The sequence below is a fragment of the Mus pahari genome, chromosome 8, assembly GCF_900095145.1.
Source record: "Mus pahari chromosome 8, PAHARI_EIJ_v1.1, whole genome shotgun sequence".
Classification (NCBI taxonomy): Eukaryota; Metazoa; Chordata; class Mammalia; order Rodentia; family Muridae; genus Mus; species Mus pahari.
The window spans coordinates 25,671,169-25,687,339 of record NC_034597.1 but is presented as its reverse complement, the minus strand read 5'-3'; the positions used below and the strand labels follow the sequence as shown (position 1 = coordinate 25,687,339).

Genomic DNA, 16,171 nt, shown 5'->3' with positions numbered 1-16,171 from the left:
CCTGCGCCATCACTGCCTGGCTTTTTTTTGGTTTTTTGAGACAGGGTTTCTCTGTGTAGCCCTGGCTGTCCTGGAACTCACTCTGTAGACCAGGCTGGCTTTGAACTCAGAAATCCGCCTGCCTCTGCCTCCCAAGTGCTGGGATTAAAGGCGTGCACCACCAGGCCTGGCCCAAATTGCTTTTGATTAGTATTTATCGCAGAGAGGCAAAGCAGAGCAAGCAGTCAGCAGGCTCTCCCTAAAAGGACAAATGGTAAAGATTTTACAGAAGACCAACTGTGCAACTTGCCCAGGGCAGAATGGAAATCCCAGCTATTTGTTCAACAATTATTAAGAATTATAAAAACAAAACAAAACAAAGCAAATGGTAACTGCAGCGATGTCCCCGAGTGTAGGCATTCCAGAGCCCTTGTAGGGCCTCAGAGCAGAGCCCTGTATGCAACTGCTCAGGTCGGTGCCCTGGAAGCTGGCCCTGAGTCTAGGTTTTCCAGGTCAGAACCAACTCTGTCGCAGCTACTCAAGTCTGTCACTGTAATATAAAAACAGTCGTTGAAGATATGTAAATAAACAAGCCCGGTTGTGCTCAGATAACATTTTGTTTCATTAAAAATAGATGGCCCACTGCTTTCTGGCTGCGGCGTAGGAGAATGTGTATCTAAAAAAAAAAAAAAAATTGAAATTTTAAATAAATAAAACTGTGGGAGGCATGGTGATACACGCCTATAATCCCAGTATCTGGGAAAGTGAAGGAGGAGGAGTACAAGTTTCTGGGCAGCCTGGGCTACACAGAAAGACCTGAAAAAGAAAAAACTAAGCCAACCAAACAATAACAAAAAACTGGAAAGCCAGGGGCTGGGGGCCAGGTCTATAAAGTACTTGCCACATAAGCATGGTGACCTGAGTTTGGTTGCCAAGCGTACGTAAAAAGCCAGACACGCGGGTGCACACCTGGAACCCAGCTCTGGGGAGGCAAAGAGGACACCTGGAGCGTGCTGGCCAACTAATCCGGTCTAATTAGTGAGCATGAGTTTCAAGGAGAGACTCTCCAAAGGGTTAGAAGAATTGAGGAAGTCGCTCGATGTTGACCTTAGACCGCCACATGCGTGCATACACACATGTATGTGCACACAACTATGCACACATACGAACACGTGCATGCACACCCAAAGGGAGGATGGGGCTCAGTTGGCTAGAGTGCTAGCATGCATGGAGTCTTGAGTTCAACACCAGCACCACATAAAGTCAGGAATGGTGGCACAAGCCTCTAATTCCAGCACTCAAGAAGATTAGAAGTTTAAGGTCACCCTGTTATATAGAAAATTCTAGGCCAGCACCTGGATACATAAAACCCCATCTCAAAAAAAGAAAGAGAGGGTGGCGGTATAGGGAACTTTCAGGATAGCGTTTGAAATGCAAATAAAGAAAATATCTAAAAAAAAAGAAAGAAAGAAAGAAAGAAAGAGGGAGGGAGGGAGGGAGGGAGGAAGGAAGGAAGGAGAAAAAGGAAAGAAAAGAAAAGGAAAAGAAAGGGAAGAGATATGTGGTGGTACTGACCTGTAATATTGGCACTTGGTAGGAAGATGCAGGAGGCAAGGTAGGAGGTTCAGAAGTTCAAGGCCATCCTCAGCTACACTAGGATGTTTGAAGCTAGCCTGAGCTATCAGAGACTCTGTGTCAAAACAGAACTAATCATAGGAATGCTGGCCAGGATATGCAGGAAAGGAGGGAGGGAGGGAAGGAGGGAGAGAGGGAGGGAAGGAGGGAGGGAGGGGTCCTTGAGATGCAGGATTGGTGAGGATGAAAACTGTCAATGCAGAAGCTCCTGCTGCTCCGGTCCATCCATGCCTATAACCCCAGTGCTTGGGAGGCTCGGAAGGATCGGAAGTTTGAAGCCAACATGGACTATATAGGGAGTTCAAGGCCAGCTCTGGCTAATGTGGAGACCCTGTCTCAAAAACAAACGGGCTGGAGATGTGGTTCAGTGGTTAAGAGCACTGGCTGCCATTCCAGAGGACTCAGGTTCAGTTCCCAACAGCTAAGTGGTGTGGTTCCACAGCTATCAGTAACTCCACTACCAGGGGTTCCAGCACCTTCTTCTGCCCTCCTCAGGATCCAGGCACACACGTGGTAAACAGTGAAACACGCAGTCAGACACCCATACGTATAGTTGGTTTTAATATATTTTTTTAAGATTTACTTATTATATCTAAGTACACTGTAGCTGTCTTCAGGTGCACCACAAGAGGGTGTCAGATCTCATTACAGATGGTTGTGAGCCACCATGTGGTTGCTGGGGATTTGAACTCAGGACCTCCAGAAAAGCAGTCAGTGCTCTTAATCACTGAGCCATCTCTCCAGCCCCCTGGTTTTAATTTTTAAAATTTTATCTTTTTAGGTAACAAAAAATATTTTGTGTGCATTTATGGGCTACAATATCATTTTGGTTGTTTTTTTTGTTTTGTTTTGTTTTTTGTTTTTTGAGACAGGGTTTCTCTGTGTAACCCTGGCTGTCCTGGAACTCACTCTGTAGACCAGGCTGGCCTCGAACTCAGAAATCTGCCTGCCTCTGCCTCCCGAGTGCTGTGATTAAAGGCATGCGCCACTACGCCCAGCGGTTGTTTATTTTTAATTAACAAAATGTATACAGAAAGTAAAGAAAAATGATTAAATGTTAAAACTAAAGTAAAATATATAAATACCAGATAATTCAGCTATAGCTCTCGAGGGTGTATATTGAAAGGGATCTCACCAGCAAACAGAGATGCCCGCACATCATGTTTATTGGGCAATTTTTATACAAGTCGAGGTATGGAGTTAGACTAGATATCTACCAACAGATAAATGGATAAAGAAAAAAATATATACAGTCATACAGAAGATTGGAATAATGGCATTTACAGGAAAATTAACGGAACTAGAGATCATCTTATTAAGGGAAATAAGCCGTGCTGGAGAGATGGCTCAGCACTTAAGAGCACTGACTGCTCTTCCAAAGGTCCTGAGTTCAAATCCCAGCAACCACATGGTGGCTCACAACTACCCGTAATAGTACATAAAATAAATAAACAAATCTTTGGGCCGGAGCAAGCGGGTCTGGAGAGAGCAACCATCCGTAATGAGATCTGACACCCTCTTCTGAAGTATCTGAAGACAGACAGCTACGGTGTACTCACATGTAATAAATAAATAAATCTTAAAAAAAAAAAATTAAGGGGCAGTGGTGGCGCATGCCTTTAATCCCAGCACTTGGGAAGCAGAGGCAGGTGGATTTCTGAGTTTGAGTCCAATCTGGTCTACAGAGTGAGTTCCAGGACAGCCAGGGCTACACAGAGAAACCCTGTCTCGAAAAACCAAAAGAAAAAAAAAAGAAAAGAAAAGAAAAGAAAAGGGAAATAAACCACACTCAGAAAAACAAATCCCTCATATGCACAACCTAGACCTAAAAACAAAGAGGATCTGAAGATAGAAGAGTAAGATGACTGGACAAGGAAGGGAGGGCCGGAGAACTGGAGAAAGCAACAGAGTGTGAATACGGTCAAATACGTAATAGGAATTATGCAAATGTCGTAATTCAGGGCTAGGGAAGTGGCTAGCTAGCAAAGTACAAGACCCTGAGTCTGCAGCAGATCATGAGTTCAAATCCCAGCAACCACCTGGTGGCTCACAACCATGATGCCCTCTTCTGGTGCGTCTGAAGACACAGCTACAGTGTACTTAGATAATAAATAAATCTTTAGGCCAGAGCGATCAACCTTCATTCCCAGCAACAACATGATGGCTCATAACAGCTACAGTGCACTTGTATACTTAAAATAAATAAATAAATCTTAAAAAATAAAATAAATAAAGAGCTTGAGTCTGCACTGTCAGCATCCATGTCAACCAGGCATGGTAGCATGCACTCCCCAGCACTGCGGAGGCAGAGACAAGGGGTGCGTGGGCCCATCAGTGTAGCTGAAATCAGTGAGCTCTGGGCTCAATGAGAGACCCTGACACACACACACACACACACACACACACACACACAGGGACAGGGACAGAGACAGAAACAGAGAAGGACAGAGATATAGAGAGACAGGGAGAAGAGCGTGTCCTGGGATGCTCAAAGCTGATATCATACTCCAACAATAAGGAATTATCTAGTCCAGACTGCCCAGAGCAAGTCTAAACAAGCCCCACACCTTGGAGCTTGTTAAAGCGCCCAGGAGGCCTGGTAAGCCTGACACGCCCTGACCTGGTCCAGCCTGCTTGCCGTGACGGGACTTTCCAGCTCTTCCTCCTGACCTGAAAGCCATGTCGCCCACCCTTCCTGCCCGGGAACTTTCTCTTCTGAGCTGCCACACTGCTGTTGGCTCTTCCTTTCCTTGGCAGCTCCCTGCTTGGCATAGCACAGGCAGGCAGCCTCGAAGTCCTGGGAAAATTCCTAACCTTTGCTTTGGTTTCCTCCAGCTCTTGGCAGCTCCTGGTGGGCCCATGGCATGTGCCTCGGGCTGGACATGCTCAAGTGCCCCATTGTTCTCACTACCCTGTCTCAGGCCTGCTCCTTCTTTTGCACCCTCCTATGAGGAGACCTGTTGGCTGGGCAGAGGATCAGGTGCCAGTCAAGAGTGAGGTAGGGTCTGTCCCCAACCCTGTGTGGCACACACAGGAGGGGATGCTGAGCCCGAGCTGGATCTGGGAAACCTGAAACGCTCCTCCCCTTTCCTTCCTGGACTCTGGTGACCTTGAGTCAGGCCCTCCTCCTCCCACTCCTGGAAATGTGCAGAAGCTGAATCCCAGGAGACTGACAAGGGGTTGTGGAGAAGGCGGACAGAGCCTGTTTCAGGGAGGGGCCGGTGCTTTCTGCATAATGGATGTGCTTGGGCTGTGAAACTGCCTTTGTAAGAGCGTCTTTGTTAGCCAGAGCCCATCATCTCCTAGGGTTCCTTTAGGCTGAAGGCTGCCCTATCTGGCAGCCGTGCTTTCTGAGGCCTGCATTCAGCTGTTGATGTGACATCCCAAGGAAGCACTCCTCCCTGAAGTAGTGGAGTGGTGTTGTGTCTCTGCAGGGAAGGCCAAAGGCCATCCAACAGGCAGCTTGGGTTTGGGACCTCCTGACTGTCAGCCTAGAGGGCTCATCACTGGCCTGTGGGGCTCTTCCTTGCTTCCACCCAGAACCCTGTGTTCAGGAGTGAAACAGGTACAAGAGTACATGTTGGCTCTACTCGGCTGCTGTGTGTCCTCTAGCTGTGTGCTGAACAGCTCTGGGCCTTGAGCTAGCAGCTACGATAGTCCCTAGTGCTCCTTCCATTAGGAGGAGCCGGCTACTGGGAGTAACGTTATAAAATCACAACGCTACATGGGAGTGGGTCAGGACAGAGAACTCCAGGCTCCAACTAGGAGATCTGAGGCCCTGAATGGAATCAAAGTAGAAGACAGCCCATCTCTCCAGGGTCAGCACGGCCAGACCCAGCCTCTCTGGAGTAGCTGACTTGGGTCTGGGGAGTCCATATTCTCTATACACGACCCCACTAAGGAGCTGGGAAGAACCAACTCCTTGCTAGTTTGCTGGTCCTGCCTCTGCAGGATCCCCAGGGGCTTGGGAAACAGCTATGTCCCTCTTCTGCCCTGGGACCTGGCAGCCTGGGACACAGGGTGTGGAGGCTCCAAGTTGTTTTATTTCACTGTTCCTCCAAAAGCTCTTATCCCCGTGAGTCCAGAGCCTGCTTGGTCCCTGACCTATGGAACTGGGGGGCCAAATAGAAAGCAGGAGGCCTGGCCCTAACAAGCAGAGACTTTATGACTGATGCCGATGCTGCATTCCCCCAACCCTGCCCCCCCCACCCTGCTGATGGAGTAGTGGAAGACAGCGTCTGGATCCCCCACAACCCCCTTCCCCTTCTGCCCGAGGACCTAAGCAGCACTTCCGCCTCCTGTCCCAGGAACACGGGAAGCAGTCAGCCCAGGAAGCTGCTATGCTTCCTTCCTTTCCCACCAGGCTCTCTCTAGATGCTTCAATAACTTGGATGGTGGGGTCCAGGCTTCTTGGGATATTAAAGGAAACCGGGGAAGGCAGGAGTCCTAGCTTGGGTCACCTGGGCATTCCCGAGCCCAGCTCATTATGCACAAACCCCTCTAGTCCCTAGAGTCTGGCCCAACTCCACCCAGGGAAAGATGAAGGGTCCTCTAATCTCAGGGCGTAAGGGAACAAGCAGACCTTCTCCACACCCAGGGGGAATGAAGAACAAGGACCAGGGCTCCTCCCTTCTGGCCCCTCAAGCTCCCCCATCTTTCCTTTGGAGACTGGGACCTGCTCCTGGTGGCTCTAGGGAAGGGAGAGGGTTGGTCCTTGGCCCTGAAGTCAGAGGTGGATGGTAGGACTGACTGCCTCCGTGAACAGTCACCTTGTGTTTGTGAGCCCGTGGTAGAACTAGGGAGGGACAGGACACCCCTTTCTCCCTACACCACCAGACCCACCCCTTCACGAAATAGCACACGTTTCCTCTCACGAGGCAGCTTCTCCATGGCCAGGCCTGCTTTCCAGAAAGCTCCCAACAGCTACTCCATTCCCCTAGAAGTGTCAGAAGCAGACGGAAACCTGGTCCAGGAGATTTGTCTGGGAACTCTATTACAGTCCCTGTCCGATGCAGTGGGGAGGCTGGGTGGGGAAGGGGGATGTTGGCCGGTTACCCGACAGATCCAGCAGTTTCCATTCCGAGAGCTAGGTATGAAGGCAAGGGTCCAGCTCTCTGTGCCTGTGACCCAGGGTAAACGACTCAAGCACTGTGAGCCTCAGGCTCCTCCACTGTGAATAAGGCTGCTCGGGGAGAAGAATGGAGAGAATACTTGAAAAGCGGAGCCCCAGAGGCTAGCCCCAGGAAGCCGCATTTGTGTTCTGCCTTGGACATGTCAAGACATGAGACTCCAAACCCTGAGGGACAGACCCAGAGTCCTGGCACCTCTAAGCATAAAGGCGATGCTGGAAAACCTTGTCTGGGGTCTCGCTGCACCCTGTCCGTGCAGGAGGCTTCGGTGAAATTGCTCTAAGATTCCTTGTCTCCATGAGCTCTGGGGACTGGAGGAACCCTTGCTCTGTTTAGTAATCCTGGCCCGGTACTCTGGGCACTTAGATCCGAATGCCTTCCCTGTGAACTGTTGTCCCCTAGAGCTTAGGCTGGGCCAGCCTTACTGGGGCTCAGGTTTCAGAGCTGAGCTCCTTCGAAGAGCAGGAACGATAGCCTCATCACCTGGAAGCATCTAGAAATCCGACCCTCTGAGTCCCCTGCCGGTAGCGGGAGCTGCGTTACCTGTTGCAGCCCCACCCAAAGCCCCTGCTATAGTCAAGTAGGGATCACCCTGCCATTCCCAGCCTGGGGCCTGGAGTACCAGATCCAGGAAACTAGCATCCCTTAGCTACAGAGATAACCACACATCAGACCATTCCTCAGATGTCTATCTGGGGCTCAGACATCATCTCCTGATCTCCGCCAAGGGCAGGGTTTCCTTACCGTCTGATGGGGTCTCTGCTGATATCCTCGGCCCCTATTCTCCAGCCTTCAGGCACGCCGGGCCTATTGATATGGGAGAACCTGGTACCGGGGTCCTGTGCCCAGGACCCTAGCAGTCCCCAGCTCAGGTACACCCCAAAGCCCAGCAGCAGTGTCGGGATCATGGCGAGGGGCTCCTACGCTCAGCCTTACAAGTGACTCCCAAATTTGCTGGTGATGTGGTCTTCAAGCGAAATGTCAGAAAGAAAAGAAAACACGAGGACAACAAAGGGAGGAAGTGGCCTGGTCCGGCCCACCCGGCAAGTCTCATCCGCCCCCGCCCCTTCCAGCCCGGCCCCCTCGGAGGCCTCCCACCACTCAGGTCAATTCCTGTGTCCTGAGGGCACTTGAATCAGGGACACGGGATTTGGTAGACACATAAAGGTGTCCCTATCAAACCCATTTTTCCAGGACTCTGCATGGGCCTGGAGGAGATCTGGTGCGGCCCATATTGTTGGCCAGGAAGTGGGGAACGGGTACATCATACCTGCTCGGCACCTTGCCCCACTGGGCTAAGGGAATTAGCAGGTGGGTGGGAGCTCAGAGAAGGAAAGGGACTATACTAGAATCACACAGCATGCAGCCCAGTCTAGGGCATGGGGGGAAGCTTTGTGTGTTTCTGGCCTCAGCTTTCCAACAGGTTTGGCTGCCGCTCCAAGCTCAAGAGCATCCAGGATACAGTGAGGAACTGGATAACCAGGGCAGCCTGCAGGTTGGCCATTCTTTGGATTGGCGCTGACCCCTGCCCAGCCTGGGACACTGAGGCATCAGTCAAGGCACTTTTCTTCTGCATACCAGAGCCAGAGCACAAGACCACCAGGGCTTTCCAAAGATGAATGAGGTGTAATGATAGATTAGGATATGCCCAGTCTCTTACACACTCTTCCTCCCCCGGGGCCAACAAGAGTCAGCAGGGCAGAATCTAGCCAGTAGGGGCCCGGGCCCTGTTCACTGGTGTCCCCGTGGGGCATGCCTTCCCTCCAGCCCGCCCTCCCTGCCCCCACTCTGCCCAGGGCTGGCTGGGCTCCAGCCAGCAGCCACAGCATCAATATTTCATCCGCGTCAATAAGAGGCAGTAGCAGCAGAGACAGCGGCTGCGACAGCACTCCAGTCCATAGCTTGCAGCAGCCGGGTCCCATCCTTGCAACCACCATGGACGTCTTCAAGAAAGGCTTCTCTATTGCCAAGGAAGGCGTTGTGGGTGCTGTAGAGAAGACCAAGCAGGGAGTGACGGAGGCAGCTGAGAAGACCAAGGAGGGGGTTATGTATGTGGGTGAGTGTGGCAGGTGGGGCGGGGCGGGGCGGGGTGGAGGGGTCCCTAATGGGGGGCCGAATGCCGATGCCATCCCTCTGCAGATTCCCCCAGCTTCTGGAGAGCGTTTTGAGATGAAATTCTGATTGTTGGGGCGAGGTCACACGCCCTGGAGAATATGGTAGTATCTAATTGTCTTTGACACTCTGGGGGAAGAGGCTCTGAGTGGGACAGGATCGGAGTGCCACACCTACGTGTGTGCACTCAAAAGCATGCACACGCATGCCTGGAGTCTCCTAACCTGGAGACCCTGAGGTGATGATCTGTTCGGGTGGACCCCGCTTTCTCCAGTGGGAGTTGCTGCATCTGAGCCAGGCCACCCCTAGCTTAGAGGGAAAGGGTAGGCTGTGAAAATGGGTCCAGTTTAGTGTTCAACCCACCCCCTGCCCTAGCACTCTGGGCTCTTTCCAAAGAGGGGACAGGGGTGGCTGAGCCTGTGACTCAGCTTTCTCTGCCCTGTTCAGCTGCTGCTTCTGAGGCCCGGGCCACGCCCATGCAAGGGCCGTAGCCTTACCAGTAACTGTACCTCAGGCCTAGTCTATTTTGTCCCCTCTTCCTGTCCTGTCTCCTTCCCGTCTGTCCTCTGCCCTTCAGACATAGCAGGAAGTGGCCTTTTGAAGGGGCTACTCTCCCCAGACGCCATCCTCATCCCCTGCTGGCCCCCACATTGTGCCCAGCTGTTTGCCCTGACCGCTTGTACACCTCTTCCTCCAATAGGCACCAAAACCAAGGAGAATGTGGTACAAAGTGTCACCTCAGGTAAGATGACCCAGAACTGGGGACCCCCACAAGTCCTGCCCTATATCCAGGTTCCACACCTGAAGTCCTCTTTGTACCAACTGGAGCCCTAAGCCCTCGGTGACCCAAACCACTACATGCACTGAAGATAGACCATCACATTGTTCTGCCCTACAGTCAGACAAAGGGATTGAAGTAACCAGGGGTCAGGCAGCTGAGCTCAGGGAGGGGGCTGTTCTCCCCAGCTTGGGTAGGCGGCAGTGGAGGGGGCCAGGGCTGAATCCAACCGGAATCCTCTGCAGTGGCCGAGAAGACCAAGGAGCAGGCCAATGCCGTGAGTGAAGCTGTAGTCAGCAGTGTCAACACAGTGGCCAACAAGACTGTGGAGGAGGCTGAAAACATCGTGGTCACCACCGGGGTGGTGCGCAAGGTAAGCCTGGCTCTTGTCCTTTCCCTAGGCTCCCCAGCAACAGGAGGCAATTCTGCCCTGATGAACACACGGGTAAATAGCATTAGACACTGCTTAACTTTACAGGCAGCACCCACTGTGTGCTGGGGCGACTTGGTATTTCTTGTACCTGTTCATATCAGGAATCCCCATTGCACTCCAAGAGTGGGGACTTGGGATTCATTTTATGCACAAGGAAAGTGACATGCAGACCATGGCCAGCCCCATCCCCTTGGCATGTAGGAAATACATTTCACAAGGGCAGTGTATGGTGGCAGGCTAAAGCTGCAAGCCACCACCAGAGCTACCTGTTATCCTTTATCCAACCCCCCTCATCCCAGGATCTGGCTGCCACCTCCCAAGGAGGCAGTAATGGCAACACTGCCCACTTGTGGTGGGCAAGCGGCAGGGCTCCGACTCCACCCTCTGCTGAGGTCTTTGTGTGAACATGTGGGTTGTATGTGCATTATTGGTAGGATAGAGATGTGTGTGGATACATATACATGGAATGCATGTGTGAATGGATGTGCATGTATATGTATGTATGTATGTTTGTATGTATGTATATATGTATGTATGTGGCAGGCAGAAGATAAAACAGGGGCATCAGGCTCTCTGGGGTTAGATGCCAGATGTAAGAGCTGTCTCAGCACTTGCCAAAGAGTAAGCACTTCTTTAAGTCTTTTACACTTACTAACCTATTTAACGGGGCCCCAAATTCCACCAAACTGGATATGGAAAGGAAGGGCCTAGAGAGGTTAGGTGATATGATGCACCACGGTCATGTGGCTGGTCTCTGCGAGCACATAGGTTCTGTGAGTGGCCAGTTTCTGGGCTACACCCTTGAAAGACTGAGTATGAACTGTGCACGGATGGGAATTCCAGAATGGAGGTTGGGAAGGAGGCTGATTCCAAAGACTTGTTATGTTCAGCCACACATACTACAACAGGCAACCCCAACGGTGCAGCCCCAGACTTCCACACAGCCAATGCCACAGAAGTCTACTGTAAGGAGCATGAGAAAGAGAAGGGGTCACTCACCCCAAACACCTGCTTCCAGGGCCAGCACAGGGTCTCCTGTCACTGGAGTGTTCAGGTGCACCTCTGCAGGCTGTGTGACTTTGAGGAGATCCTCTCTGGATATACCCATTTCCTCATCTGAAATGCTACACCTTAGGGCTGTGGGAAGAGGCAGAGAAATGATACCAGGATGCAATTCTGCTAGGCACAGGGTGAGCGCCTGTGATGGTCTGTTTATGCTTGGCCCAGGGAGCAGCACTATTAGGAGGTGTGGCCTCGTTGGAGCAGGTGTGGCCTTGTGGAGAGGTGTGGCCTTGTTGGGGTGTGGCCTTGCTGGAGGGGTGTGGCCTTGTTGGAGAGGGTGTGTCATTATAGGCCTGGGCTTTAAGACCCTTGCCCTAGCTGCCTGGAAGCCTCCTCCTAGCGGCCTTCAGATGAAGATGTAGAACTCTCAGCTCCTCCTGTACCATGCCTGCCTGGATGCTGCCATGCTCCCACCTTGATGCTAATGAACTGAACCTTTGAACCTGTAAGCCAGCCCCAATGAAATGTTGTCCTTATAAGAGATGCCTTGGTCCTGGTGTCTGTTCACAGCAGTGACACCCTGACTAAGACAGCACCTGTCACCATCATTACCACTGTTCCCAGCACAGCAGTCATTCCAGGAAGCCGACTCCCAAGCCACTAGCAAGAAGGATCCTGGGAGCAAGTTCAGGCTACTGTTGCTAGCCTGGAAGATGCTACTGAGCCCTTGGAGGGATGCCAAGAGCTGGCCGTTTTCTGTTGACCCATGAACTAGTTGTGACATCATACCCTAACCCTGAGGTAACACAGATAGGTTCTGAGAACAGACTCTAGACTGACCATCAGTCTAGTTCCAAATCCACTGCCGTCATGACCATGAAGTAAATGCTGTGGTGACAGGCCTGAGCCAAGAGTCCATCCAGAAGGCGGGAAGAGTGACCCACACTCCTGAGGACCTGAGAGGGACCTGGAGCCCCGATACTTTGAACTCTGAACTTGTGCACTAGTATTTAGGCCCTGTCCCCTGTCCTCAGGGTCTCTGGGAACAGTGACAGCATGCGATGCTCATACAGCCCGAGGGAGGGGTTCGTGTGATTCAGGGGTCTCTCTTTACTCCACACACTCTAGGCTTTCTCACTTAAGGAGCCTAAGTCTATAGGGGGCCAGGTACCCACGACTTGAGATGGGCTTGTGGAAGATGATACCTGGCTTGCAGGGTATCTGGCAACTCCAGACCCTCTAAGCACAGAAAGATGATGGAGGGCCTCTGTTCATCTGGGAGACCTGGCAGGGGAGACCCTGCTATGGCAGCTGAGGGCCAGTGTCTCTTCCCATAGCCTCGTGTCTCCTTTGCTCCCCTGTAGGAGGACTTGGAACCCCCTGCACAGGACCAGGAGGCCAAAGAGCAAGAGGAGGATGAAGAGGTAAGAGGGGTTCCTAGGGTACCCCAGAAAGCTCTGCCATAGAGACCTGAACCACAGAGTCCCTGCTTTCATTTCTGGGCCCCGGGAGACCTTCCACAGCTTCCCACAGGGACATGGGTAGAGCAGTCAGGGGCCTGAGTGCCTGACCGCTCCATGAGTGACCATTTCCAGGTGGTCAAGGAGAGTTGTGGGCCGGGAAATGGGTGCAAGTCTCTTTCCCGCCCTCCTTCCTTCCCTTCCTCCTTCCCTCCTGCCCTCCCCCTCCTCTTCCCGCCCTCTCTTCTCTGCCAGGCCAAGAGTGGAGGAGACTAGAAGGCTGCCAGCCAACCAGAGAGGCTCAAGGGACACCCCTCTGCCTTGGACCCTGTCTCAACCTGGCACACTGAGTGCCCTGCCTAGAGTGCCCTGCAGGTTGCCCACGTTCTCTGTCCCTAGCCCAGTGCCACAAGTCCATGCACGCTACTGCCAGCGCCAGCGCCAGCGCCCCCTGCTGGCTCCTTTTACCCTATGATCCTTCTGATCACCAATCAAATGCTGCTGTGAATTTTTTTTTTTTAATGATTCCAAATAAAACCTGAGCCCCACTCCCACCCGTGCTTCTTCTTTGTGCTACGCCGACCCTCATGAAGCTCTCTGGACATTCCCAGGGGAAAGACATCAAGGCTCAGCATCTGATGGGACCAGGTACACTTGAAGAGTTCTGGAACCTGTGCCTTCAGGAGTCCTGCTGTCTTTAGCAGCAGTGTAGCCGCCTTTCTCTTGGCTCCCCCTAGATAACAGACAGCTGACACTGTCCACGGAAGTGCAGTGGAGAGACGGTGTCAGTCTCAGAGTCCCTTTAGAGCAGATCCCACTGCCTGCCTGGTTCACTGTGTCTGAGGAACCTCGGGTGGGCAGAGGGTGAGAGTGTCTGTATAACTGCAGCTTGTGTGTTAACGGGGACCAAGGCACCTTACACCTCCCCTGGAACCAATAGTAAAGCCTTCAACCACAGCGAGAACAGGGACAGCAGAGCAACCTAAAGCACCTTCCATGGCCCCTGGCATCCTCAGACAGGCGGGCTTTCCTTTCCCCTCTAGCTCAGGAGACTACAGGTCATCATAAAGAAAATGGTGTCGACATATTTGGGACTGGGATGTTAGTTTGGTGGCAGAATGCTTGCCTACCAAGTATGAGGCCATAGGTTCAAACCTCAGTGCTGTAGGTGAATAAATAAATAGCTGGTATGCACCACGGTAAGCCTTAAGAAGGAATTAAGGGACTGAGTTTAAACAACATGCCCAAGAGCACAGAGCTGAGCGGCCTCGGGACTAGGCACAAGCTGGGTGGCCTTGTTCCAGAACCGCCTGATTCCGTGCTCAGCTATGGTATCCGTGGTGCCAGTTCACGCCTCCAAATTTTCAAAACAGTCCAGGCACCCAGCCTGACTGGGGGCTAGCATGAGGCTGTTTCATCTTGGAATCCTCCTTAGGGGTCTCACCCTTGTATTAAATGTTCAGTGTAGGTTCAGAACTCTGAAGCTACTTGTCTGGTGCAGTGCCAGGGCCAGTGCCAGTGCCAGTGCCAGAGCCAGAGCTTGAGGCTACAGTGTCCCGAGACACTTATCTCCCACCCAGCCTGTGCAATAGAGAGCAGGGGTCAAGGACGGCCCAGTCGACCTGCCCCTGAGCTCCTGAATCCAGATGGGTGAGTCGAAGGCTTCCACTGCTGAGGAGGAGGGAAAGAACAGAGGGCCGCTGCTCCCACGGATAGGAGGAAGGGGGCTCAGGGCAGTCAGCGTTCTCCCAAACACACCTCCTCCCACGACACAGAATTTCAGGAAGGTGTGCCTGCCCAGGAAGTGTGCCTACCTGAGAGGTGTGCCCACCTGGGAGCTCTCTGGGGTGGAGGACGGGCAGCAGACCTGGAGCTGTTGGGTCTCGTACCTCCCAACACCTTTGCAGGGGTCTCTGCTCCCCGAAATCCCTGTTCTGGCCTCAACTGATAAACAGCAAGGTCAGCGTGCTCCAGGTTTTCCAAACTACAGGCACCTGCAGTGCTCCCGGCCTTTAACCCTAGTCCCAAGCTCTGGGCTAACCTCTGGAAAAAGAGAGGCCATGCTCTAGCCTGTTCACTTGGGGACAATAAACCTTCCCACCTCAGCTGCTTTTAGTTACCTTCTGTTAAGGAACTATTACTTGGGGGATGCGGGATACCCCACCTTAGATCACTTGGTTCCCAAATAAAAGACACAAAAGCTTTATATTTATAATAAACCTTAAAGCACTAGAGCGGGGGAGATATCAACCCTCTGCTGTTTTGTCTACTTCCCCATCAATAGCCCCCAGGTATCACTTGATGTGGTGTTCTGCCTGGACAGATCCTATTCCAGTAGGCAGGACCCCCATGGTCACGTGCTCACAATCCATATACCCCATGCCTTCTTCCTTCTTCCTCTCTCTTCTCTCCTCCCCGCACCTGCAACCCCCAGCCAGGTAACTGAAAACTCATCTACCCCTATTACTGCCCAATCACAAGCTTTGGAATTTTATTCACCAATTAATTTGGGGAGCAAGGTTACATAGCATCACTTGGTGTATGTGAGGATCTCCTCACTGGGGGTAACCAGATCTTGGGGTATGGAATTTAGCATCTGAATACAAGCAGCAGCCCAGCCTCCTATAAACCTTCCTTCTTCTTTTTTCTCTCCTTTTTGATTGAATTTGTTTAGTTTTTACTTATATGTATATGCCTGTATTTGAGAGGAGGTTTGTGCACACAACTGTAGTGGCCTCAGAAGTCAGAAGAGGGTGTCAAACCCCTTGAAGCTGGAGGTAGAGGGAGGCAGGTAAGAGCCGCCCTTCACAGATGCTGGACCCTAATCTCCAATTCTATGAAAGAGTGAAAGAGCAGCAGCATATGTACTGCTGAGACATCTCTCCAGCCTCCCCATCTTTAAATGTAACTGTGTGTGTGTGTGTGTGTGTGTGTGTGTGAGAGAGAGAGAGAGAGAGAGAGAGAGAGAGAGAGAGAGAGAGAGAGGGTCTCACTGTGTAGCTCTCTGGCTGTCCTGGACTTGCTATGTAAACTAGGCTGGCCTTGAACTCACAGAGATTTGCCAGCCTCTGTCTCCTGAGTGCTGGGATTAAAGGCATGAACCACTGTATTTATGGTTTATTTTTATTATTACTTTTTGATACAAGATCTCATATATCCCAGACTGGCCTCAGACTTCCCATGTAGCTGAAGTGGTCCTAACCCCCTGAGCCTCCTGCATCTACCTCCAAGATCACAGCAGTACACCGCCATGCACAGCTGCCTTTTAGGTGTTCTGGGTTTTCTCTTTTTGAGACAGACCCTCACTCAGTAGTCCAGGCTGGCCTCCGACTTCCAGTGATTCTTCCTGCCCCCACTTCCCAAGTGCTGGCATTACAGATAGGAGCCAAGCTGGGCTTTTTTGTTGTTGTTGTTGTTGTTGACTTTAAAAATCACTAACTTGGGGAAGGTAAGCTGGCTCAGTGGATAGAGAGCTTGCTGCAAAGATTAATGACCTGAGTTCAATCCCTGGAACTACATGATGGAAGAAGAGAGCTGGTTCCTGCAAGAATTCTAACCTCCACATTTACATTGTGCTGCACATGCACACACATGCACGTGATCTCTCTCTCTCTCTCTCTCTCTCTCTCTCTCTCTCTCTCTC

General features: G+C 51.8%; 2 protein-coding genes across 2 annotated transcripts in view; one reads left to right on the top strand and one right to left on the bottom strand.

The window, feature by feature from the left end:
• Mmrn2 (multimerin 2) overlaps positions 1-7,795 on the bottom strand; it is a 23,710-nt gene extending 15,915 nt beyond the window's left edge. Inside the window, exon 1 of the mRNA XM_021203650.2 lies at positions 7,488-7,795. Within this exon, the coding sequence (XP_021059309.1) occupies positions 7,488-7,651 (164 nt within the window). The 5' untranslated portion in view covers positions 7,652-7,795. The remainder of the gene's footprint in view (positions 1-7,487) is intronic.
• Positions 7,796-8,587: 792 nt separating this feature from the next.
• Positions 8,588-13,082, top strand: Sncg (synuclein gamma). Its single transcript, XM_021203865.2, has 5 exons — positions 8,588-8,799; positions 9,556-9,597; positions 9,879-10,006; positions 12,433-12,492; positions 12,784-13,082. The coding sequence occupies exons 1-5, from the start codon at positions 8,679-8,681 to the stop codon at positions 12,802-12,804; spliced, it is 372 nt and encodes a 123-aa protein (XP_021059524.1). The 5' UTR covers positions 8,588-8,678; the 3' UTR covers positions 12,805-13,082.
• The last annotated feature ends 3,089 nt before the right edge of the window (positions 13,083-16,171 follow it).